Here is a 10,653-nt window from a genome sequence, read left to right as displayed (position 1 = left end):
GGATTTTTTTTTTTTTTTTGGGACGGAGTCTTGCTTTGTGGTCTATGCTGGAGTACAGCGGTGCAATTTCTCACCGCAACCTCAGCCTCCGGGGTTCAAGCGATTCTCCTGACTCAGGCTCTCGAGTAGCTGGGATTACAAGCCACCACGTCCAGCTAATTTTTGTATTTTTAGCAGAGACGGGGTCTCATCTCACCATTTTGGCCAGTCTGGCCTCACACTCCTGGTCTCAAATGATCCGCCCGCCTTGGCCTCCCGAAGTGTTGGGATTACAGGCTTGAGCCACCGCGACCGGCTTCCAAGTTGCTTTCAAGAGGTAACCACGGTGTGTAAGCTGTATGTGCTCTGAGGGGTAGAAGCAGAAAAAGTACCTGTGGAAAAGGCATGTTTCCGCTTAGCTTAGGGATAAGCTAAATGTAGAGCTGACTTGGGTTTAGTAGTAAGGGGCAGCAGCTAATGCAAAACCGTTAGCTTTGGGAACAGGACAACCTGGATTCTAAGCCCATTTTTGCCATCCTGTGATCTTCACAGGTTGTACGTAGCCCTCTCTGAGCCTTAGTTTCCTGAAATTCAGGTAAGTTTTGCTCAACCTTTGTATTTCCCACCATCTTTTAGATCAAGCACTCTCTGGCGCCTCCAAATTGAAGACAGCAGCTGCGGAACTGATGTAGTAGGCTGAATCAGCCTCAGCCGCAAAATGCCGACTAATCACAGGCACTTCCGGCGGCCTGGACAAAAGGTTTGAAGTCCCTGGGACCGCACTTCCGGGTAATTAAGGCTACGCTTTAGACGCCAGGGCCTGCGAGTCGCAGCCGGGTGACTCGGGTGCCGCGACTGCGCATGCTCCCGCCCCGGCGCCCGGCGGCCACCTCTTTCCCGCGGGCGAGGCGGGGCGGGGCGCTGAAGGGGGCGGTCCAGGACCCTGACTTGTCTCGCGGTTACTGGGCCGGCGCGAGCACGCGAGGCTCGGGGGCGGCACGGGGCGGGATTTAGCGTGTGGTGGGTGCTGCGGGTGTTTGCCAGTAGTTGCAGTACTCGCTGGGCTGAGGTCGTCTCGGGTGAGGAGGTCGCGCCGGAAGTGGCTCTGGCCGTGGCGCTTCGGCGTAGTAAGGAGCCTGCAACAGTTTTGTTGTTTAGGGGGCGCGGCACGGCACCGCTCCCTTCACCTTGCAGCAGCCATGGCGAAAGGCAGAGTCGCCGAACGATCGCAGTTGGGCGCTCACCACACGACCCCCGTGGGGGACGGGGCAGTGGGGACGCGGGGTCCCGCGGCGCCTGGCAGCAGAGACCACCAGAAGGGTGAGTGGGCCCGGGGAGCAGAGCTGGGGGTGGCCCGAGGCTTCTGTGTGTCGGGAGGGGAAAAGGACCCCCGCTATTCTCGGAGAGTTGCGGGGAAAGAGGGGGGCCTGCTGGCGCCGCGGCGGGAGCAGAGACCGTGGGGGAGTTGGGCTTGGGCGCTCGCGCAGCACAAGGCCGGACGCCTAGTAGGTGCGTTGTAAATGCTGTTTGAGTAGAATTCATTTAAAAGAAGGGATGACACTGGCTTGTTGACGCTCAGGTAGATTGTAAGGTTGATGATAACGACGCTAGGCAGAGCTGGAAGGAGCTGTACTGTAGCATTCGTTGCGTTGTTTTTACAGATGAAGAAACTGAGGCCCACGGTGGGTATATGACTTATAAAGTCATAAAGCCAGATCAATGAAGTAGTAGTTAGGAGCAAGGACTTAATACTTCCAGGTGGCAGTACACCTGGGTTTGAGTCCCTGCCCTACTGTTTACTTGTAACCTTGGACTTGGTAACTTTCAAAAAAAGCTCAGTGTCTGAACTGTGAAATGGGGATAATAATAATATCTACTTAACAGGTGGTGCGTGGGTTAAACGAAATAATTCACGTAAAAGATTTAGAGCAATGCTTGGATATGAAGTGGCTAAATAAATATTAGCAATTACTTAGTTACAGCTAAGGTCACTCATTCTAAAGTTTATTTCCCCACTACATCATCCTGACATTTCTCACGGCTTTATTTTTGGTTTTTGTTTTCTCTTTATTCCTACTGCCTCTATAATTGCAGAATCTCACGGCTTTAAATATTGTTTTAAGGAAAAAACTGTACGTAGAAACTAAATACTTTGATTCCGTGTTGGCCTGGAATTGTTCTTTAAATGATTTTAAAGCTCATAAACTTAAAGTGATCCTAAGAAGTTTGTCTGTAGCTCACATAGGTGTGTTCCACCACTAGTGATGGCTAGGAGAACTTCTAAGAGTATGTAGTAGAAAATGTTAATGTATTTTCAAATAATTTAAAATGTCTCCAACAGTCTAATTTGGCTCTGTCAGCCTTATGTTTTTGGGTATTTTTCCAGCTTATATACACTGAATCCAGGTAACTTCATGTAATTTCAAAAACTGAGAAATGAATCGTTGTTAATGTATAAATCAGCTCTGAATAAAAGAAAGATTGTTTTGAAGACTCTACTACTGAGGGTGACAATATTCCAAGGTCTGGGTTTCCTGAAAAAGTGTTCCAGATAGGGCATCCCTAAAAATTGACGTCTCATTTGAGGTAGCAGCCAGTTGTATTATTCATGATTTTTACCTAAAGCTATTCGAAAAATAAAACCTTGAAACTTCCAAAGTGCTCTTACTTTTTAATCGTATTTTATCATTACAACAAAACATTCAACACAATTATTCTTTTTTTTTTTTTGAGACGGAGTCTCGCTCTGTCACCCAGGCTGGAGTGCAGTGGCGCAATCTCGGCTCACTGCAAGCTCCGCCTCCTGGGTTCACGCCATTCTCCTGCCTCAGCCTCCCGAGTAGCTGGGGCTACAGGCGCCCACCACCACGCCGGGCTAATTTTTGTATTTTTAGTAGAGATGGGGTTTCACCTTGTTAGCCAGGATGGTCTCGATCTCCTGACCTGTTGATCCGCCCGCCTCGGCCTCCCAAAGTGCAGGGATTACAGGCGTGAGCCACCACGCCTGGCCTACAATTATTCTTATGATGCTGTCCCATGACATCTATAGATCACAAATCTATAGGAAGACAGGGAAGAGATGTGAAGGCGTGCCTTCACTTCATGGTGAAGTAAGGCCTGTTTTTAGTGACTTGAGACAAGGCCTCGCTGTGTCACCTATGCTGGAGTGCAGTGGCATGATCATAGCTTGCTGCAGCCTCAGCTACCTGGGCTCATGTGATCTTCCCACCTCAGCCCCCTCAAGTAGCTGACTACAGGTGTGTGCCACCATGTCCAGCTAATTATTTATTTTTTGTAGAGAAGGGGCCAGGGTGTCTTGAGGTCCTTGGCTCAAGCGTCTTCCTGCCTTGGCCTCCCCAAATGCTGGAATTACAGGCATGAGCCATTGTGCTTTGCCAGATAAGTAAGGTTTGGATAAGTAAAGAGAAGGGAAGGGTATTCCAGGCTAGGAGAAAGAGAGTAGTAGGGTTGAAGGTTAGTGTGAAACTTTTATGTGTGTAGGTAAGGAGATTAATTTGTCAGGAGCAGAGGGTTTCTGTTGGGTGGTGGTAGGTGATGAGGTTGGCCTGTTCAGGATGTGTCAGAATGTTCCTGTAAATTCCATGATACTTGGAAATGAATTTGTATTCTATTAAGTGACACATATATAACTTTTGACAAATAAGTAGTTGTCATCATCTGTATGTTTGAACTGTTTTACATGCTATCTGCAATGTTTGTCACATTTAGTGGATTCCTTGCCATTACTCTGGCCTCTAGTCTCAGAGCTAAGCCTAGGAGACTGTGGACCACTTTGACTACTTGAGTAAGGCAGAGGTAACACGGAAAGTCTAATTTTTGCATGATGAAGATGAGAGAGCAGACAGGAGGTGAAACTAGTTAAGAAGCTCTTGAGAATGCATCAAGCCCAGGCAGCAGTGGAAAGGCTGGAGGACACACCTAAACATGTGGAATCCCAGTGCCAGGCAGCCAGGGCCAAATCCATATCCACCCAACATTGGGTGCCCTGGAGGTTCCAATCCTGCCCACTCACCACCTATCAACCCACCCTTTCCCCCAGGCCTCTGTCCTCCTCCCCCAGGAGCTCCGCAAGGCAATTCAGCTTTCCCCCCAGGTTGGCCCCCTCATCCTGTGCCACAGCCAGGGTATCCAGGATGCCAATCCTCGGGTGCCTACCCTCCTCCATACCCACCGTCTGCTCCTGGAATGCCTCCTGTGAATCCCTTGGCTCCTGGCATGGTCGGACCAGCAGTGATAGTGGGCAAGAAGATACAGAAGAAAATGAAGAAAGCTCATAAAAAGATGCACAAGCATAGCAAGCATTCCTCCTCCTCTTCCAGCAGTGATTCTGACTGAATACAGGCCCTGGGTCCTTCCCTCAAGTCTCACCAGTTCTGCTCTCCTATCAAGCTTCAGATGCCATGTTGTACTGGGGGAAATTAGCCCTTGTGCTCCCCACACCCTACCCCCGCCTGAGCTTCACCCTGCTGTTGAGCCCTGAGTGGCTAGGGAAAATGGGAAGAGAATTGCCATGGCCTGGCCATCTTGTTGTTGCTTGGATAGATCATATAGCTAATGAGTTTAGCAGGGGAGCTGTTTTTTGAAGATGATGAACTAAATGTTGAAGACAAGTTTGAGATCTGTCAAATGTGATTTTTTACTTCTGCTTATAATACTCGTGATTGGGGAGGATTGTGGAAATTTAATTATGATGAAAAACCTTTATCTTTTTTTAATGTTGGCATACTTGGGGAATTTAGTGGAAAATACATTCCCCAGCAGGCCTTTTGTTGGTTGCACTAACTGCAAGGTTGCTGGGAAGTAGAGTCTGTTTGGTCGACGAGCTTTGACTGCCATTTTGGAACCTTACCTCTCCTCCTTAGCCCAGTATGCTATCTCAGGTCCTATTCTTGTTCTCCAGCTCTCGGTCCAACTAAAGTTATTTCTCCTGGTTAAAAAAAAAAAAAAAGGCTCTTAACCTAATCGGTTTGAAGGTGACTGGACTAGAGTACATAACTTTTTTGGTGGTGTTTGCCCCGACCTATGTATTTACTAGCAAGTTCTCCATTTTAACTTAAGAGAGCTGGACTATGTTTTTCAATATATAAGTCATGACCCTTGTGAGGGGTGTGAAATCAATTTGATGGATAATCAATAATAAGCATTTTTTAAAAAAATGGGATAGAAGAGAAAATATCAGTGCTTTGGGATTAAATGCTGGTTTTTTTTTTTAATCTTTCCTTGAGTTATATAGATTTTGTGTATAACGGGTCATGTACATTACTTAGGCTGACATGGTGGCTCATGCCTGTAATCCCAGCACTTTGGGAGGCCGAGGCGGGCGGAACATGAGGTCAGGAGTTCAAGACCAGCCTGACTAACATGAAGAAGCCCTGTCTCTACTAAAAATACAAAAATTAGCTGGGCATGGTGGCGCACACCTGTAATCCCAGCTACTTGGGAGGCTGAGGCAGGAGAATCACCTGAACCCAGGAGGTGGAGGTTGCAGTGAACCAAGATAGCGCCACTGCACTCCAGTCTGGGTGATAGAGTGAGACTCCATCTCAAAAAAAAAAAAAATAATAATACATTACTTGGAATACAATCAAAAAAGATTGAAAAACACTGTCTCAAAGTTGATTTTATTGCTTCTAGAAGACAATATTGTTTTTGTTTTTTGTTTTTTTTGTTCTTTTGTTTTTTTTTTTGAGATGGAGTCTTGCTCTGTCACTCAGGCTGGAGTGCAGTGGTGCGATCTCGGCTCACTTGCAACCTCCCCCTCCCCGGTTCATGCCGTTCTCCTGCCTCAGCCTCCCAAGTAGCTGGGACTACAGGCACCCGCCACCACGCCTGGCTAATTTTTTGTATTTTTAGTAGAGGTGGGGTTTCACCATGTTAGCCAGGATGGTCTCGATCTCCTGACCTTGTGATCTTCCTGCATCGGCCTCCCAAAGTGCTGGGATTACAGGTGTAAGCCACTGCACCCGGCTGACAATATTGTTCTGACTTGGATAATCCAGATCCCTGGTCTAGATCCTGCCTTGCTATTTGTTCAACAAATACTCCTCAAGTGTCTACTATGAGCAAAGTACTGGCTTACAGAAAGAAGGAAGCTCTGATTACTGTAAATGAAATCTAAGACTAGACTTGGCAGTTGAATATCAACCAAAGCATTAGTATGATTTGTTGATGTCAGTCTCAACCCAGGTATTATGTATCAGGATTTTTTTGGTCTACGACAGAAAACCCACTGGAGCCCTTGCTTAAAGGGAGCTTATTGGTTCATGTAAGTAAATCAAGTGATGAGTAGGATTTGGTGGCATCAGGCTGGAGCCAGTTGCTCAGCATCTTCAGGATCAGATTTTTCTTTCTTTCTTTTTTTTTTTTTTTTGAGATGGAGTTTCACTCTTTTTGCCCAGGCTGGAGTGCAATGGTGCGATCTTGGCTCACCACAACCTCCACCTCCCAGATTCAAGCGATTCTCCTGCCTCAGCCTCCCCAGTAGCCGGGATTACAGGCACACGTCACCACGCCCAGCTAATTTTGTATTTTTAGTAGAGACGGGTTATCTCCCTGTTGGCCAGGCTGGTCTTGAACTCCTGACCTCCAGTAATTCACCCGCCTCCGCCTCCCAAAGTGCTGGGATTATAGGTGTTAGCCACCATGCCTGGCCAGGATCAGATTTTTCATATCTTGATTTGCTTATGTCAGCTTAACCTTAAGTTTGGTTCCCCTTGAAGCTTCAGGTAAGCTAAATGCTTACATGTTAATTTTGAGAATCTTTGTCCTAGTATTACGGATGAAGTCTTGCTATTCACTGATTAGATTGCCTCAGATCAGATGCTTTTCCCTGAACCTATCATTATTGTCAGTAGGTCATCAGAGTAACCTGATTGGCTCAGCCTGATTCATATTCTACATGTAGAAGAAAGAGTAGGAATAGAGCTAAATCAGTTTTCCCAATGACATGGATTTCTGTGATGGATCACTCAGTGATTTTTCTGTATTTGTGCTAAACCATCATGATGTAGGAAGGAAGAAAGTGAATTTGTAGTGCTGATTTTTGGTTAAATGGCTATAAGGAAAGAATAAGGATTTCAGTCAAAGGTGCTAGTTCAGATGATACTTCTTGGAGTCCAGGCTGGCATGGAAGGAAGAGAATGAAGAGTCCAACAGAAGGGAGAAAATGGAAGAAGTAAGCTCATGGAAGAAAAAGGCAAGGAATGGAATATTTTATTTAGCAAGTTCTCCATCTTAATGATTTATTGATTTTAAATGTCCAAGGTTGGCCAGGTGCGGTGTCTTGCTCTGTTGCTCAGGCTGGAGTGCAGTGGCATGATCTCAGCTCACTGCAACCCCTATCTCCCAGGTTCAAGTGATTCTCATGCTTCAGCCTCCTGAGTAGCTGGGATTACAGGCGCATACCACCACGCCCAACTAATTTTTGTATTTTTAGTAGAGGGTTTTACCATGTTGGCCAGTGTGGTCTGTAACTCCTGACTTCAAGTGATGTGTCCACCTCGGCCTCCCAAAGTGCTGGGATTACATGTGTGAGCCACTGTGTCTGGCCTCTGTTGTGTTTTTAAAAAATGATTTTAAGGCTGGGCGCGGTGGCTCACGCCTGTAATCCCAGCACTTTGGGAGGCCGAGGTGGGCGGATCACGAGGTCAGGAGATCCAGACCACGGTGAAACCCCGTCTCTACTAAAAATACAAAAAATTAGCCGGGAGAGGTGGCAGGTGGTGCCTGTAGTCCCAGCTACTTGGGAGGCTGAGGCAGGAGAATGGCGTGAACCTGGGAGGCGGAGCTTGCAGTGAGCCGAGATTGCGCCACTGCACTCCAGCCTGGGTGACAGAGCAAGACTCGAAATAAAATTAAAAAAATGATTTTATTGGCTGGGCACAGTGGCTCATGCCTGTAATCCTAGCACTTTGGGAGGCTGAGGCAGGCAGATCACCTGAGGTCGGGAGTCTGAGACCAGCCTGACCGACATGGAGAAACCCCATCTTTACTAAAAATACAAAATTACCCGGACGTGGTGGCGCATACCTGTAATCCCAGCTACTTGGGAGGCTAAGGCAGGAGAATTGCTTGAACCTGGGCGACGGAGGTTGTGGTAAGCCAAGATCAAGCCATTGCACTCCAGCTTGGGCAACAAGAGAAACTCCACCTCAAAAAAAAAAAAAGATTTTATTTTATGATACTTCAGCTGTTTAAATTTATACTTGATGTTAATACCATTTTCAATTAATTTTTTTAGTAGTTTAAGACTGTTGAAATAAAGTTTATTTCTGACAATATTACAGTGGATTCTTGTGACCTTAAGAGACTTGTTGGCCTGTAAGCTTATGTCCTTAGGATAAATGGATTTTTTTTTCCTTCGTTCGTGGTGGGATCAAGTATATCTAGAAAACACTGAATATTGAAAACTAATGGACTAGATGACCAGTGTGAGTCATTCCTAAGATCTCGTAGACATAGGAATATTTTGCTTTGTAAAAGTAGTAAGAGAATTAAGGAGCTACTGGAGGGACATTAAGGTTAAATTATTTTTCAGGATGGATTTATGCATATTGGAAGTTAAAGGAAAGGTACTTGTAAGAGGGAAAAATTGAAGATGTTGAGTATATGGAGAAAGAATTCAGAGAGCAAGATATAGAAGGAAGTGTGTTGACATTTAATGATAAGATGAAGGGAAAGGAGCAAGGGAAGAAAATTTTGTGAACAAATCTTGAGGGAGAGATTGGGGTGCTCATTAAAGTAGGAGGCAGTATCATTGGTTGCAATTAAAGGAAGGTAAAATCAAAGGCTTAAAGTGACTTGAAATAGCTCTTTTGGGGAGTGCTATAAAAGAATTACTGTTTGCCAGTGATATCCCTAATTGAAGTTAGAAAAACATGTTGAATGTCTTGTAGGCCAAGAGTGTGATTCTGGCTTTCTTTTTTTTTTGAGACGGAGTCTCGCTCTGTCGCCCAGGCTAGAGTGCGGTGGTGCCATCTCAGCTCACTGCAAGCTCCCCCTCCCGGGTTCGTGCCGATCTCCTGCCTCAGCATCCTGAGTAGCTGGGACTACAGGCACCCGCCACTGTGCCCAGCTAATTTTTTTTGTATTTTTTTAGTAGAGACGGGGTTAAACCGTGTTAGCCAGGATGGTCTCGATCTCCTGACCTCATGATCCGACCACCTCGACCTCCCAAACTGCTGGGATTACAGGCGTGAGCCGCCATGCCCGGCCAATTCTGGCTTTCTATAACAGTACCTTTGGCCTGGGAGGAGGTTGGAAAAGCACATAATAGGGTAATTCAGACTGGGAATTAGTATGATGGAAGCTTTGGAGGTTACTAAATACAGAGTACTGGCTGGGCGTGGTGGCTCCCGCCTGTAATCCTAGCACTTTGGGAGGTTGAGGTGGGCGGATTACCTGAGGTCAGGGGTTCGAGACCAGCGTGGCCAACATGGTGAAACCCCGTCTCTACTAAAAATACAAAAATTAGCTGGGGGTGGTGGTCCATGCCTGTAATCCCAGTTGCTTGGGAGGCTGAGGCAGGAGAATGGCTTGAACCCAGGAGGTGGAGGTTGCAGTGAGCCAAGATCACACCACTGCACTCCAGCCTGGGTGATAGAGCAGGACTCCGTCTCAAAAAAAAAAAAAAAGAAAAGAAAAATGCTGGTGTAAGTAGCTGTAAATGCTAAAAGGCACATGTGTGTAATGTGGCCATAAGGCACATTATAAATATGTATACTATAAATTTAGATGTAGACCTATAAAAACAAGATTTGGTAGACTCCGTCTACCAAAAAGAAAAAAAATTAGTAATGGTTTTGAAGGTTTTAAAAGATGCTCATAATATTAAATTATTTTTGTTAGTTTTTCTTATACTCTGGACCTGATTCTAGCAGGAAAGTAAGTTAAAACTGGGCTGGGGCAAGTTAATTGGATTTAAAAGTAGCATACTTTTAGATGGATTTAAAAGTAGCATACCTTTAAGAAGTGTATAATGTGAAGTGTGCCTCCAAAACAGTTTAATATCTGTAATTCATCTATAATTAATATCTGTTGCCCAGGCTGGAGTGCAATGGTGCAACTTTGGCTCACCACAACCTCCACCTCCCAGGTTCCAGCAATTCTTGTGCCTTAGCCTCCCCAGTAGCTGGGACTACAGGGGCGTGCCACCACGCCTGACTAATTTTTTATATTTTTAGTAGAGACAGGGTTTCACCATGTTGGCTAGGCTGGTCTCGAACTCTTGACCTCAGGCGATCTGCCCACCGTGGCCTTCCAAAGTGCTGCGATTACAGGAGTGAGCCATGACACCTGGCCTATAATTATAAATTATCGTAATGGACATCCTGAAAAAAATATACACTACTTGTGTGTATAATGTGTCTTTGCTTTGATGTCAACCTATAGAAAACTCAATACTTATATATATATATTACCCTCATTCCTTACCTACTTTATTGAATAGCTTTTTATTGAATAAAAATATATAGAAAAATAACTATTTTAGCCTTGTGAAAACGGTTTGTGTTTAAATAGGTTTTCTAGCCCGGTTCTATGGCTCATACCAGTAATCCCAGCACTTTGGGAGGCTGAGGCAAGAGGACTGCTTGAAGCCAGGAGTTCAAGACCAGCCTGGGCAAAATAGTGAGACCTGGTCTCTAAATACAAAAC

The 10,653-nt window shown here is 45.6% G+C and overlaps 1 protein-coding gene across 1 annotated transcript in view; it reads left to right on the top strand.

The window, feature by feature from the left end:
- Positions 1-929: 929 nt before the first annotated feature.
- Positions 930-10,653, top strand: part of TMEM41B (transmembrane protein 41B) — a 35,340-nt gene continuing 25,616 nt past the window's right edge. The window contains exon 1 of the mRNA XM_063710645.1: positions 930-1,299. Coding sequence (XP_063566715.1) covers positions 1,179-1,299 — 121 coding nt within the window. The 5' untranslated portion in view covers positions 930-1,178. The remainder of the gene's footprint in view (positions 1,300-10,653) is intronic.

The sequence above is a fragment of the Gorilla gorilla genome, chromosome 9 (assembly GCF_029281585.2).
Source record: "Gorilla gorilla gorilla isolate KB3781 chromosome 9, NHGRI_mGorGor1-v2.1_pri, whole genome shotgun sequence".
NCBI lineage: Eukaryota > Metazoa > Chordata > Mammalia > Primates > Hominidae > Gorilla > Gorilla gorilla.
Note: the sequence above shows the minus strand (reverse complement) of the source record. Positions and strands in the feature narration are given on the sequence as shown.